The 15,993-nt window shown below is 38.9% G+C and overlaps 1 protein-coding gene across 1 annotated transcript; it reads left to right on the top strand.

Annotated features, from left to right (window-relative positions):
• Positions 1-8,972: 8,972 nt before the first annotated feature.
• Positions 8,973-9,908, top strand: LOC140625414 (olfactory receptor 10D1B). Its single transcript, XM_072812686.1, has one exon. The coding sequence runs from the start codon at positions 8,973-8,975 to the stop codon at positions 9,906-9,908; it is 936 nt and encodes a 311-aa protein (XP_072668787.1).
• The last annotated feature ends 6,085 nt before the right edge of the window (positions 9,909-15,993 follow it).

Raw genomic sequence — 15,993 nt, forward strand, 5'->3', positions numbered from 1 at the left:
ATCACTATTAGAATCCTGATAATAGGGATGCTTGGGTGGCTCAGTGGTTGAGCATCTGCCTTTAGCTCAGGTTGTGATCCCGGGAGTCCTGGGATCGAGGCCCACATCAGGCTCCCCTCAGGGAGCCTGCTTCTCCCTCTGCCTGTGTGTGTGTGTGTCTCTCCCTGTCTCTCATGAATAAATAAATAAAATCTTTGTAAAAAAAAACAAAATAAAACTGAATCCTGACAATATTCTTAAATAGTTAATTGATGAGGAACAAATGATTTAACCCCTGGGAGCTTAGTGTTCCTATTTGTAAAAGTGGGATTACACTAGAACTCCCTTATCACTTTCATCTTGAATACTCAAGAATTCTGAGCAGAACCTCCGAATATCTGTTTACTTAGGTAGAGAATGGCCTAGACCTGAGTTCTGTTAAGCTGTTGAGTGAACATTAGCCTGACTTGCAGAGTGGAGACTGATTTCCCAGGATCTTCTTCTAAGTTGGCTTATGGCTGAGTCTGACCTGTGCAATAGGGCTGTGGCATCACCTGGAAGCTTGCTAGAAATGCAGAGTTTTAGGCAACCCCAAAAACTACTCTATCAAGGTCTGCCTTTGAAGTTAGACTTATTTAAAATCTGCCAATTACCACCTTCCAGGTAGTTCGTGTGCACATTAAAGTTTGGGGGCTCAGTCTTGAGTCTTGTGCTCACAGCTGCCATCTAGATAGATCCTATTAATGCTATGACAAGAGACAGCTCCCTAAAGACCATGCAACCTGTAGAACTACCATGTGCACATAAGGAGATGGTCCTTTACATTTATTACATGGATCATTTTTCATTACATTCATTGTTCCTTCCCTTTTTCTTATCCTTCAGCTGGCGGACTAGGCCAGGGCTTGTGGACTTTGAGAGCAAAAAACAAAACAAAAAATAACAACAAAAGCAACCCTACACCGGTCTTCTTTAAAATGCAGAACCAACCACAGTTTTAAAGTAGCATGGTTTTATTTTTTCCATTCGGGCTCGTGCGATAAAATGTTGTGCCAACTGTAAACCCCTCAAATTTAAACAAGTGTCGGTCTTCGTAATCAACAAGTATGTCTTGGCACATTTATCGAAGCCCACTTTCAAGGCTGGTGCCTCATGTTTTCAGAAAATATAAAGCACCATCTGTACTTTCAGGAACTGATGATCTGGGCAAGTTGCCCAGGAGAGAGAGCTGAGCTCAGCTCCCATTGGTTGTCTACACCCTGCAGCTCTTTCCTGGCTGCAGAGACTTGGCCATTAGCAGGATAGCACTGCCTCGAGATGCTCCCACTCAAGCTGGGCTCAGTACCTCCAGTTCGGGGGTACCCTGCTGCACATGCACTTATTAATGAAACCCGGTGCCAATTTTCCCCAGATCCAGCGCAGATACACTGGGGATCACTTAGCATGTCCTGTTCCTCTCCCAACCTAACCATTGCTTCCTTAAAAACAGTCCATGTGTTTCTCATATCTGATTGGAAGAAAACCAAGAGAAACCTCATGCATGAGATAACCCCAGGTGTTGTTTCTCCTTCCCGCTTCATCGGTTTTTGCCTCACATATTTGTGATGTGTTCTTGTTAGGTGTACACACATTTAGGATTATTATTATATCTTCTTGGAGAATTCACCCTTTCATCATTATGTAGTGCCTATATCTCTGATAATTTTCTTTGTTATGAAATCTACTTTCTCTGAAATGAGTATAGCCCCTCTAGCTTTTTTTTGATTAGCGTTAACATGGTATATGTTTCTCTATCCCTTTACTTGTAGCCTACCTATGTCTTTATATTCCAAGTAGGTTTCCTATATAGACAGCATATACTTAGGTCTCATTTTTTTTATCTGCTCTGACAATCTATTTTAATTGATGTACTTATTCATATTTAAAGCAATTATTAATGTAATTTGGTATATTTCTACCATGTTAAACTGTATTCTATTTGTTGCATCTTTTCCCCATCTTATTTGCCTACTCTGATAATTAAATATTTTATGTGATTTCCTTTTACCTCTACTCTTAACATATCAATTACATTTCTTAATTTTTTTAATTGGTGCCCTAGAATTTGCAATATACATTTGGAACTAGACTGAAGTCTATCTTCAAATAGCACTGTACCACTTTATATGTAGTGCAGGTACCTTATAACTGAGTTTTCCTAATTCCCCCTTCCACTCATTATGGCATTGCTGCCCTTCATTTCTCTTACCCATGTATTATGATTATCCAATGCTTTTTATGGCTATTGTTTAAAATTGATCTTTTAAATCAATTAAGAAAGAAAAGTTTTATTTCACTTTTATTCATTTATTCTCCAACACTCTTTTTATGTTAATCTTAATATCTGACCTAATATCATTTTCCTTCTTAGTGAAGGATCCCTTTTAACATTTGTTGCAGAACAGGTGTGCTGGAAATGGATTCCTTCAATTTTTGTCTGGGAAAGTTTACAACTCTTCTTTAACCTTTGAAGGAAAATTTTGCTGGAAGAATTTTATATGCTATACTTTAAACATTTCAACACTTGAAATAATTTCACTCCACTCTTTTCTTGCTTGTATAATTTTTGACAAGAAATCTGCTATAATTCTTGTCTTTTTTTCTTCTTCTTTTTATAATGGACAAGATGTTTTCCCTCACTCTGGCTTGTTTCAAGATTTTTGCTTCATCTTTGGGTTTTCTTTCTATGTATGTTTTTTCCCTCCTTTTGTAGGGATACTCTACTGTATCTTCTAGGATATCTGTTGCTTACTAAAAGCTTTACTCTTTCTGAACCTTGACCTATTTGTCTGCTTATGCCATGGAAATTGGATACTGTAGTTTGCTTGGCAAATGGGGCTCTATCTCAGACCCTGCTAGAGTTGTGTGATCTTTCTGCTGGCATCTGTCTGCTCTCCTTGATCCAGGAGCTGTTCTAATATTCTAGCCTGCTGTGGCTCCCTGAAGACTTTGATAATGGGAATGGGAACCAGATAGGAGCAAGAGAAATCACTTAGGAATTGGTGATGACGGAGGACATCAAATCATTCAAGAGAGATCCAGGGGTTCAAGTCCCTGATTTTTTTTTATCATGCCCATCTCTTTGCCACCAAAATGTAGCAAATATGAGTTTTATTCCTACATTTGTTACTTTAACTTCATCTGTAGGTAGATCGCGTCTCTTTCATAGAAATTAAATTGTCAAGAAGTTAAGCAAAGAAATTGAGCACTGTCCCACTAAGAGAAAGAAACAAAGAGAGAGAGAGAGAGAGAGAGTAGAAATAGCAGCCTAAGAAATTTATCACCCCTTAACTAGACATCATCCTGCTTTTTTTCATTTTGGCACATAGTCCAATTCTTTTCTTTTCTTTTCTTTTCTTTTCTTTTCTTTTCTTTTTTTTCTTTTCTTTCTTTTCTTTTCTTTTCTTTCTTTTCTTTCTTTTTTCTTTTCTTTTCTCTTTCTTTTCTTTCTTTTCTTTTCTTTTTTTTAAAAGATTTTATCTATTTATTCATGAGAGACACAGAGAGAGGGAGAGAAGCAGAGACACAGGCAGAGGGAGAAGCAGGCTCCATGCAGGAAGCCCGGCGTGGGACTCAATCCCGGGACTCCAGGATCATGTCCTGGGCCAAAGGCAGGCGCGAAACCGCTGAGCCACCCAGGGATCCCTATTTTCTTTTTTTTTACACATGATGTAAGAACCTCTATTTACTTATTTTTCTTTTCTTAAATTTTTTTTTAAATTCTAGTTAACATATCATGTAATATTGACTTCAGGAGTAGAATTTAGTGATTCATCACTCATAACACTCAGTGCTCAACACAAGTGCCTTCCTTAATACCCATTACCCATTTACCCCGTCCCCTGCCCACCTCTCCAGCAACTCTCAATTTGTTTTCTGTAGTTCAATTCTTCCCCAGAGTTTTTGAAGTAAGGGAGGAAACTTTGGCTTGGCCATTCCCCCCAGGCCCCAGTCCTGCCAACAAACACGAAAGCACCTGCCACTGGACCAAGAATACCTAGACTTAGCCCTGCTATTTATAATCAGAAAGCTCTGCTGAATGCTTAGTTGAGAAACCAGTTGTTTCTGGAATATGCCAGAGACTTACTTAAATTCCTGGAGTAGAGGGAAAAGGAGTTAAACAAGGCAGGTGATTTCCTCTGATTAAAACAAGGATGATTTCAGTATAAGGGTAATTTCCCTGCAAATATGCCATAGCTTGCTTATGAAATATCTACTGAACTTTCTGGGATTTATTCCCTATGAAACAGAACATGAGTGAGCAAACTTCTCTCTCTTGCTCTCTCACTCTCCTTCATAGTGTAAGGCCATAATCTTGTCAGATAATACAAGATAAAAACAGTAATGACTATGAGGGATACATAAGGCTCTTCTAAATCTCTAGGATGAGTCTACTAATAATTCCTCTCTCATACAGGGCCAGCTGCTGTGTGTATTAAGTCATTTTTGGAAACAATAATGATATAGTGGAAAGAGGGCTAATCCTGGGAATGCCTGGGCTCATTTACTGTCTAACTTTAGGAAAATCACAGTTGCTCTGAGTTCCAATGTTCTCATTTGCAAAATGGGTGTCATAAGGGCCCAAGAAGCTTACAAAGTTCTTGATAGAATTAATTAAGATGACATAAAAGTGCCCCAGAGAACTGAAGCAATGACAAAAGTAAGGTGATATTAGTTATGAATGAGTATTTGAAAGTCAGAATTAGTTATGAACATTTTTCTTTATGTCTCAAAGGAAAGAGTCATATTATCCTGGATTTCAGATAGAGCTCTACCATTAACCAACTTTATTACCTTGATTAAATTGCTTAAACCCTTTGAACCTGAATTTCCTACTAGAAATGGGGGAAATAATAGATTTCTGATGAGAACCGGAAGAGAGAATATATGTAGGGCACTCAACACAATTCCAGCATACAGCAAATGCACAATAAATGTTAGCTGTTATTAAAACTGTGGTCTGAGAATAAAATAAAATAATAAAACAAAAATTAAAATTGAATTAAATTAAAAAGTAATAAAATAAACTGTGTTCTACTCACTAAGACATCTCAACAGGCCACTCTCATCTTGTGAGACCTTGTCTGAGTAGCATCTGGACTCCCTTCATGACTTGTTTCTCTTTTTTAAAAATGTTTTCACAACAGCCTTGGTATTACAATAGTTACTTTTGTAACCATATTCATAATGTCTTTTGCATAGGAATTAGAATTATCATCATTAAAGAAAAAGCCCACTTTTATTGTGCCAGGTCAGTATCATTGAAAAGTTTTGCAGATTTTATAAATAAAACCAGATAATTGTAGAATTAGAATATTAATTCAAGTTATTAATTAAAATTGAGAATATTCTTAATGGCATACCTACAAGGTGATTCTCTCCACACCTTGGATATTTCCAGTGACAAGGAGCTAATCACATCATAAGCCTACATTTTCATCTACGTACATTTTCTAATAATTTAACACTTTCATTCTTCTCTGAGAATAAATCTGTCATCTACCTCATCCACCCTTAATTCCTGAGTCATCACATGGAGTGGCCACATATCAAGACCATCAGCCCTGCAAGCACTTGAGGACCACATTATATCTCCATTTTAGTTTTGGGTACAAAACTCAAATCTCTGGAATTCATCACAACACAAAGCTTTAAGGCATTAGCTTAGTAATTACAGTCTCAGTTCAATCTCTTTCTAGCTGTGTAAACCTCAAGCTATTTCATCTACTTTTCAGTTTCTTTTTTTTAATTTTATTTATTTATTCATTAGAGAGAGAGAGAGAGAGAGAGAGAGAATGCACAAATGGGGGGAGGGCAGAGAGAAAGAATCCCAAGCAGACTCTGCACTGAGTGTAGTGTGCAATGCCCGGCTCGATCTCACAATCTCAAAATTATGACCTGAGCCAAAATCAAGAGATGGATGCTTAATGGACTGAGCCAACTAGGCACCCTGACTTTTCAGTTTCTTTGTCAAATAATACCACTTTATAAGGTTTCTACTGGAGATTAAATGTAGTAATAAATTTAAAATTTTGTGTAGTACTTAGCTCATGGTAAATTCTTACTATGGATTAACTGAAGATTAGCTAGTCATTTTTGTCAATCATTTTGAGAAAGGTTATAGCCAGTTCCTTTATTTATACCAGTCATCTGCTACAGATGTCCAGTATAAAAATATTTCTCTTTAGGAGTACCAACCTGAAGGACATATAATGATAGGAAATTCATAATAAATAATTACTAACTGATTACATTTCTGTCTCAAATAGTGATGTTTATTAGAAGTAACTATGTAGTCGCATGAATGTATAGATGACTTCAAAAGCAATTGACAGATGATATCATAAGCAAAGCCTTGAAGGTGTATAAGGCAACCAAATAAAGGGATAGAATTGGAGCTCATTCTACTATGTGAGTGATCTTGAAGGAACAGGTATTTCCTGCTTTAAAGCATCCCTTTCCGATGATCTTACTGCTATTATTTCATAGCTGAATGATAAATAAGATTGAAAAACTAATTGCTCCCTGAGAGCTACCTCCGTGTCCCAAGTAGGGCTTAAGGGAGTCCGAAAAAAACTTCCAAGGAAGCAATCCAGAGAGAGTGAGTATGTACCAGTCTTGAGTGTACAAACCCTATGGGACTCAGTTCTTTATAAGTAGGAGAATTGAAGCTCCTTTGGCTAGAGCACTCTGTGCTCTGCTCAGAGACAGTAAAGGTGAGGTCTTGTTACAACACTTTGGAAAACTTGACTGTGCTCTCAGATGGACTGTGTGACGTCCAGACTACTGCCTGTGTCTCATTGTTAGCCTCTGCCTCTCACACACCAGCAGGTCCACACACAAGGGTTTTTCTGGTCCCTGGGAACTTCTTTTTCCTGAAATAGACTTATAAATCAAACAGGATTACAGAATTATATAATATCTGATTGTAGGCAAGGACCACAGACCTCTGAGAAACTTTTTTGATCAAGGAGAGGTGATCCAGAGCTCACAAAAATTTGCTTTGGTTGGGGACACTAGTCTGGTGTGAATAGAATTAGTAACAAGAAGCAGGTTAGTAGCAGCAGTTCTCTCCCAGAATGTGACTCTTCTCTCTTTGCTGTCTTCAATTTTGCTCAATTGTAGGGTGATGTATGAGTGACTCATTTTGGCTTGGTCATTCTCTTTGACTTTTTTAAATGTTACTTGCCACAGCTTATGATTGCAATCCCCATATTGAATGTGATTCTATCACTTGAAAGCTTCTATATTGGGGTTGATATTAAGGTCTAGTGTCAAATGGATAGAGAAAGCCTGTCTCTGATTTCCAAAACTAAATTAGCTATTAACTAGGTGTGCTATGAAGTCAAGATTGGAAGTAACCAGGAAAAAGTAAGACAAGAAGGTGTTTCCCTTCCTAATATAAAATGATGACGTGAACCCATCTAGGACAGTGTCTTGCCTAGTAGTGGAAAAGGCTGTCTTCGAAAACAGAAGCCAAAGGCAGTTTTCCTAATGATTACTTGTATGAAGCACAAACATGAAGTCTGGATGGAACAAAGCAGGAGGTCAGCTGCTGGGTCTGGGTCTCAGCTCTATCACATGTAAGCTTTGTAATGTTGGGCAACTTGCTTAATTTTTCCAAGCTTTAATTTCCTAATTTGTAGATGAAAATGATAGTAGTGAAAAAAAAAAAAAAGAAAATGATAGTAGTGGCTTCTTCTTACAGGTTTACTTAAAAAAAAAAAAAAAAAAAAAGGATTATCTTTGGAGAGTGTTGAGCCCAGTTCTTGGAACATAGTAAACATTCATTAAATGGTATCTCTCTCTCTCTCTCTCTCTCTCTCTCTCTCTATATATATATATATATATATATATATATATATATATGTCTATGTAGTAGTATTATTAAATAAGTAATGGGAGGAAGAGGCCTCTGTGTCTTCCAGGTACCATATCCTGCTCTTGCATTGTGTGAGCTGTTCTTTGACTTCTTGCTATAAGGGTCCCTGTATTTCTTCATCACAGTAACATGAAATTGATGCTTTCCTCTTGTTATTATTTCTTTTGCTTAATATTACAGGGTTGCCTCTAGTCTACTTAGAAAAGGTTAAAAGCACCAGAAGAACCAGAGCAATATCTCCTGATAGAGATGGGGATATAAGACATCTTAAGTCTGGAGGAATGTAATCAGAAGAGGATATGATTGAAGTCTATTCAATAATTTGTTTAGCAAAAATTATTTACAAATAATTGCAGAATGCCAACATTAAAGGAAAGCACTTAAAGAAATAACTTTAAGAGGCATAAAGTAAAGGAACACTTTTCATTAGGATTTACGTTTTTGCCAGAGACTCCTACAGACACTTCACAAACTTTACTAAGATACCAAGGTATTTTTCTTGTTGATACTGTTGTTATAATTATGATTTTCATTTTGTAAGTGATGAAACTACATCTAGGAAAGATGTAAAAGTGGTTTTAAGTAGTTTAGCCAATAAGTGGCAAAGCCAGGATTCAAATGAAGTGCTCTGATTTCTAATGCAATTTTTTCCCCCTGGCTTTTCTAGAGGAAAATGAATTAATGGAAGTTTGTTACTCAAAGATTTCATGAGAGTTCAAAATACAAAGATGCCTAGAGAGAGGAAATTCTAGAGAGAGAAGTGAACAGCTGTATAAAGATTTCTCAACAGGAGAATATTTTGGATATATCTCTAAACTTCTGATCGTGTCACACACGACAACCATCAGCCTCTGCAAAACATTTCTCCCAGGAGTGGGATGAAGTGTGGCTCTGATGTTGGCATTACTTATTATCTGATATTTTTATATACATCTTGCCATTCATAAAAAGGCTGTTATTGCTTGTTAAAAACAAAACCAAACACTCATCAGTGAAAAGCTTGATAGTTTGATGTTGGTGTTCAGACTTTGGTGTCTTGGGTTCCTTTTTGAGGTCTGACTTTCTCACAGCGATGAGGAATCTATCAGTAGTGACTGAATTTATCCTGCTGGGCATCCCACACACCGAGGATCTAGAGACTATGCTCTTTGTCCTGTTTTTGTGCTTCTATATCTTCACTCTTATAGGGAACCTACTCATCCTACTGGCGATTATCTCCTCCACTCGGCTTCACACTCCTATGTACTTCTTCCTGTGTCAACTGTCTGTGTGCGACATATTTTTCCCTTCTGTGAGTTCCCCCAAGATGCTCTTCTACCTCTCAGGGAACAGCCGGGTCATCTCCTATGCAGGCTGCGTGTCCCAGCTCTTCTTCTACCATTTCCTGGGCTGTACCGAGTGCTTCCTGTACACAGTGATGGCCTATGACCGCTTTGTCGCCATATGTTACCCTCTACGCTACACGGTGATCATGAACCACAGAGTGTGTGCCATCCTGGCCATGGGGACCTCCTTTTTTGGCTGCATTCAGGCCACCTTTCTAACCACTCTCACCTTCCAGTTGCCCTACTGTGGCGCCAATGAGGTGGACTATTTCTTCTGTGATATCCCGGTGATGCTGAAGCTGGCTTGTGCTGATACCTCAGCCCTGGAGATGGTGGGCTTCATCAGCGTGGGCCTCATGCCCCTCAGTTGCTTCCTTCTCATCCTCACCTCCTACAGTCGCATTGTTTACTCCATCCTGCAGATCCGCTCTGCAGAGGGCCGACGCCGTGCCTTCTCCACCTGCAGTGCCCACCTCACTGCCATCTTACTTTTCTACATGCCAGTGGTCCTCATCTACCTGAGGCCAACCCCAAGCCCCTGGCTGGATGCAACTGTTCAGGTCCTGAATAACCTGGTCACCCCTATGCTGAACCCCTTGATCTACAGCCTCAGGAATAAGGAAGTAAAGTCATCTCTGAGAAAGGTGCTATATCACTTGGGCTTCCTTCCTGAGCAGTTGTAGAGAAAGAACACTAGCTAAGGCATCAACTACACTTTGTAGCTTATATAAAAATTTTATGTGGTTCTCATAGATATTTTTGAATCAGAATGCACAAGTATTATTACAATTATATCTATTTTACAGTGTGGGGACAAAGGTTCTAGGAGCTTCAAGTGACTTATCAAAGGACACATAAAAAGTGAACGGCAGAGTGAAGACTCTAGGGTGGTTTTTCTGACTCTGGGACTTGTGCTCTCTTGAGAATCTCATACTGATGATGAAGAAAGGAGGGATCTCCTTCTAGGAGGCAGAATGACCTGCACCTTCTGCTTCCCAGTATTTATTTTCTGTCTCCTCCTACCTCCCTTCCTCCTCTTCCTTCCCCCTCATCCTGGCACTTCTTCATCCCTGCTGCAGTGATTGTCTCCTTAAATGTCTGCATTGGTTAAGCCCGACTTTTATTGGTCTAGGAGTTGCTGAAAGAAAAATGAGAGAGGCTTCATGTGACACCCTAAAAATAATGAAGTTGTGGAAAGAGAAAGTCTTCTGGCTGGGGGCTGAGGCAGGTCTCTGAGTGAAGCAGAGGTACTGACTCGTGTCCTGTCTGCTACCAACCCTATCTGCTGGGCTGAGACCTGCAAGCAGACGCTGGCGGTGGTGCAGCAGCATGCGGATGAGAATGTGGACGTACTATTTCTGTATGGTGAACTAGTGTTTTCATGGCCGAATGCAATGAGGACAATATTCCACTTGGGGAATATAATTGCTATGAAATTTATTCTCACAGTGATATATATAGAGAAGGCCATCGGGAGGAAGGTAATGGAAGAGGAGAGGCAGAGGCAGAGACCAGATCTCTTCTCCTGTCTGTACTCCTTAGAAAGAGGGAGCAGCCAAGGAACTTACCAGACCAGACCATGGCTGCTGGGTCTTGCCTTCCAACACTGGGGTGAGCCAGCACCTGTTCTTGCAGCAGGGACAAATTCTTGTCACCTCTCTTCTCTTAAGCTCCCAGAAACCCTCCTAGTGCTGTTTCTCCCTTGTTTCTCAGTAAACAAGAGCCTAAAAGAGAAGGCAGTAATACATCTGGAGTTATTTCAAATCTAGTGGGTCCCAAACCCTTCTCAAGCCTTTCTGAGTTCATTTGAAGATTTCTTCCCTTTCCTCAGTTTCCTTGTTGTAGCTGCTCAGATTGTCAAAGTAGAATAACTTGGAAGAATAAAAGATGAGACCCAGTTCCCTTTCGTTTTCACTCATTCATATGTCATATGAGGGATAACTGTGTGTGTGTGGTGGGGGGGTTATGGAATGCAGAGCTGAGCAAGACATGAGTCTACCTGAATGAAGTCAGAATCTGCTGGAGAAAATCCACAGACTTACAGCTAATGAGAATATCCCATGATAAATACTGTGATCAAGGTATGAAATTAGGCAGAAAATGAGTACATTTTCCCGGGACTGGGGAGGGACCTCACCGAAGAGGTGCTGAAATCAAAGCGGTTTTTGTTTGTTTGTTCCCCACCTCCCCTGCGATGAACAATGATTTTTACAAGGAGAAGCAATACAATTCTCAATCCTTTGTTTTTTGTGTGTGTGCGTGTGTCGGGATGGGGTGGTGGTGGTGAGAGATTATTCCTTGGGTGGGTATCTCTTAACTATTTGCCATCTATGAGTTCTTGCAGGAAAAATAAAATTGATTTCACCTGTTTTTAGGGTTCTTTCTCCAGCTCAGCTCTCCGTTCCTAGCTTGGAGGACTGCCTTGCACAAAAGGACTTTATCTCTGTTTCCTTAAACAATTGACTTCTCCAGTTGTCCCAGAGGTTCTGAGAGATGTTGGCTGCTCTCACGTCTCTGGGTAGTGTCTGACATCTTTCTGCCTAAGAAGGAGTCTAGCCTGGGGGTGGGGGACCAGGTTGGGTTTGATGGTGGAATGTGACTTTTCTGTATTCTATAATTAAAGGGACAATGTAAGAGGAATTGGGGGAAAAAATGTCAATTTGAGAAACCCCAAATGGAGTAGACCCCTTAGCAGAGTCTTTAATCTACAGGGGCAAAGCAAACACAGAATTGATATCCAAGAGCAAGGAGGCCAGTGAGGAACAAGTGTAAAGCAGAGGTTCAGAGAACATTTTGAGCAGAGTAGCTACAGCAGCAACATCTCCAGAAACACTGGATTCAAGTATGGTCTAGGAGTAGCATCCAAGATCTGACTCCAGGTGGATTCTAGATTCTTCAATGGCATCCCTGTCTCTAGTCACTGTTCCTTTTGGCCCCTCTCTAAATTTGTTATATGACCAACGCTTGTGCTCAATTTCACCTATGTATGTTGTTTTACATACAGCTCCTGGAGAGAGAAACTACGATGTGAGCATCAAAAGTGGACACCTATGACTTGGACACTAGCAGTGGAGCTGAGATGATGGCTCTCACCCAGTGTAGGGGGATTGTGAGGACAAGTGTTCAAGGGAGTGTTCACAGGAGTAGAGGCCCATTCTGTGTACTCTTTGCTCTCCCTGGTACTCTGTTGATTTGTTCTAAATTAAATTGATTGGAATGAATGAATGAATAAATGGTTGGAAAATAATGCTTCCATCATTTGATTTGGAATTTTCAGTGGGTCAAAAACACTGGATTTACCTTTACAAAAATAATTATTCAAGCTTAAAAGAATAGCATTATTTATGTTTTTGTAGTTCATCTGGGGTAAGAAGAACAACAGTGCCTGTGGTTATTGGAATGCTAAATTGGTGAGAAATAACATAATGAGAATATCAAATGACATCATCATCAAGGACAACATCAAAAAGACATCACCACCCTGTTGGATATATATTTTACAGTGTTTTTATTAAATAATAAACCATAAGAAAATATGTTAATTAAATATGTAAATTATAATGAACTCTGATATAATGAACACCTGGGTCCTACTACCTAGTTTAAGGAAGAGAGCTTGGATGTCCTCCCTAGACCCCAGCTCGATTCCATACTCTCATTTCCTCTAAAAGCCATGACTCTCGTGAATTTTATGCTTATTATTCTCTTATTTCTCTTTAAGTTTTACCCCATATGTTTGTGTCTCTCAAAACCATATTGCAAGTTTTTGAACTTTATATTATTTTAATTCTATTGAAATTTGCCATTTTCCCTTGTGTTACTCTTTTGACATTTATGTCTTTGCAATGTGTCTGAAATTAGTTCATTACTGCCAAAGTGCAAATTGTGTGACTCTATTAAAATTTATCTTCTGTTGTTGTTTTACTTATAAATAAATGTGAATTTTCAGAATATAAGAATCCTTTTAAACAGCCACAGTGTTTTCGTGGGTTCTTTATACCTTTCAATATATAGAGAGATGGCACAAAGATACCATCTGCAGCCTCCCTTTAAGACACACCTCTTTCTATAGGAAAACGAGAAAATGATGATTTTATTTAATTTGGATTTTTCTAATAGGCAGACTCTAAGACAAAGATTTGAGGTTAAACAAATTTTTTGGAAGATTATTCCAGGAATCATGATTAAAAAAAAAAAAAAAAAGAGGGAAAGTGGCACAGGGAAAGGATGATTAAGCAAGTGTCAATGAATAGGTTACCACTGTGAGGAATTGGGATTCAATTGCACCTGGGAGCCTCTGAAAAATGGTGTATAGCAACCTCCAAGTTGTCCTAGTGAATTGCAAAAGTACCTGGGGTGTTTTTGTACCAATTCCTGACCCACATTGGCTGGTGGATCTTCTTGGGAGCATTTATTGTCAGACATGTCTGGCCTGCTCCATATATATAGACTGAAAAGACTTCCTTGCCAGAGACTACTTCTGGAAGAAGACATAGGTAGTCCACAGGACGTAAGGACACTGTCTGAAGGTGATATTTGGATTAGGGTGAGGGGATGCAGACCAAGGTCCTAAGCACTTTTATGGTCCTAATTCTTTTACTTCTAAAGTAGTATCTTGGGACACATTGGGTGGCTCAGAGGTTGAGCGTTGGCCTTGGGCTCTAGGCGAGATCCCAGAGTTCTGGGATCAAATCTGGCATCGGGCTCCCCGTGGGGAGCCTGCTTCTCCCCCTGCCTGTGTCTCTGCCTCTCTCTCTCTGTGTCTCTCATGAATAAATAAATAAAATCTTTAAACTAGTATCTTTCCAAAATTCAAACCACACAATACTATTCTGATTCTACACTTGATCTTAGCCAAAAGGCCGAGAAGCTACTCTGATTCTTTAGGATCTCCAACAATTGCTTGTTGCTTATATGCTGAATTAAAATAACTTGGGGATCCCTGGGTGGCTCAGTGGTTTGGTGCCTGCCTTCGGTTTAGGGTGTGATCCTGGAGACCTGGGATTGAGTCCCACATCGGGCTCCCTTCATGGAGCCTGCTTCTCCCTCTGCCTGTGTCTCTGCCAATCTCTCTCTCTCTCTATGTCTCTCATGAATAAATAAATAAATAAATAAATAAATAAATAAATAAATAAATCTTAAAAAATAAAATAACTTGGTAACTTAGTAAAGTATCTGTAGAATTAACAATCAGATCCAACCTATCTCTTTAGTCTCCTCAAAGCCATAGGTTCACCCAGCGACACATACCTCTCTCTTACATACACTCTCCTTTCTAGCTAGACTGTCCTTGCCATTCCCTAAAGGTATCTCTTTGCACTATTTATTTACTGTCTTGTTCTTTTGGCAAACACATATGTATTGAGTATTTACTATCCTAACCACTGGAGTTACAAATATCTGTAAGTCATGTTGTTAAGAAGCTTATAACTAAACATGGGAGGCAGCTATACACATGATTAAAGTATAAAAAGAAAGAGGGAAACAAACCATAATAGATTTTTAATGATAGAGAAAAAGTTGAGAGTTTATGGGTATTAATGACACTTGTTATGATGAGTACTGGGTGTTGTATGTAAGTGATGAACCACTGAATCCTACTCCTGAAACCAATATCGTACTGTACGTAAACTAACTAGAATGTAAATAAAAATTTGAAAGTAAAATAAATGCCATAATTAATGAAAAATATAAAATAGACTAGTAAAATGAGAACAGAAATGATTAATTTTGTAAAAATGTTCAAGAAGCTTTCATAAAAACATTTCAAATATACTCACTCATAATTTTGTGCCTTTATAAATATATTCTCTCCTCTTGGGATGCCTTTCTCTGATTCCTCTGCTAGAAAAACTTCTACTTATCCTTCAAAACCCAAATTGAATGGTCGTTTTCTTTGTGAAATTTCTTTATCTCAGACACAATTAAGTTCTTATTTCTCTGTTTCAATTTTGTATTGACATAAAGTATCAATTCATCATGTGAAAAAAAGACTGACAAAGTGACCCTAAAGGATAAACAGCTAACTAGGTGCAGAGAGGTGAAGAAAGGGAGACAGTTGGGTACTAACAGCTCAGAACTATCCAACCTCTCATTTGTTGGGTTAATAAATTGAAGTGTGACTTCTGGATGACATTTTTAAAAAAGATTTATTTATCTTGGGGCACCTAGGTGGTTCAGTCAGTTAATTCTGGCTTCACCAGGGTCCTGGGATTGAGCCCTGCATCAGGCTCCCCGTTCAGCTATTCCCCTTGCCTTATGTACTCTTCCTCTCTCAAATAGATAAATAAAGTATTTCTTAAAGATGATTTACTTGTTTTATTGCAGAGAGAGAGAGTGAGCATGTGAGTTGGGGGAGGGGCAGAAGGAGAGAGAGGATCTCAAGTAGACTCTGAGCTGAGTGCAGAACCTGACGTGGAGCTCCATCTCACGACCCTGACATCCTAACTTGAGCCAAAATCCAGAGTCGGCCACTTACCTAAGTCACCCAGGCCTCCCTCTAGATGACATTTTATTATTGGCTAGGACCTCAGTGTATATATGTTGTTAGATGTTATTAAGCATCTGCTAGGAATGCTCATGCTCTGCTTTGAGAAAATAGTACTAATTTATGCTGACAGAAGTAACAGAATTAGGTGATGTGGTTTAACTTTTACCTTAACATGTACGCGCTGTATTAACAAGTCATTTAACTAATTTAAATGGTTATATTTTAATAGGTAGATGGAAATAGCTTTTTTTAAAGATTTTATTTGTTTATTCATGAGA

Source organism: Canis lupus, chromosome 3 (genome assembly GCF_048164855.1).
Source record: "Canis lupus baileyi chromosome 3, mCanLup2.hap1, whole genome shotgun sequence".
NCBI lineage: Eukaryota > Metazoa > Chordata > Mammalia > Carnivora > Canidae > Canis > Canis lupus.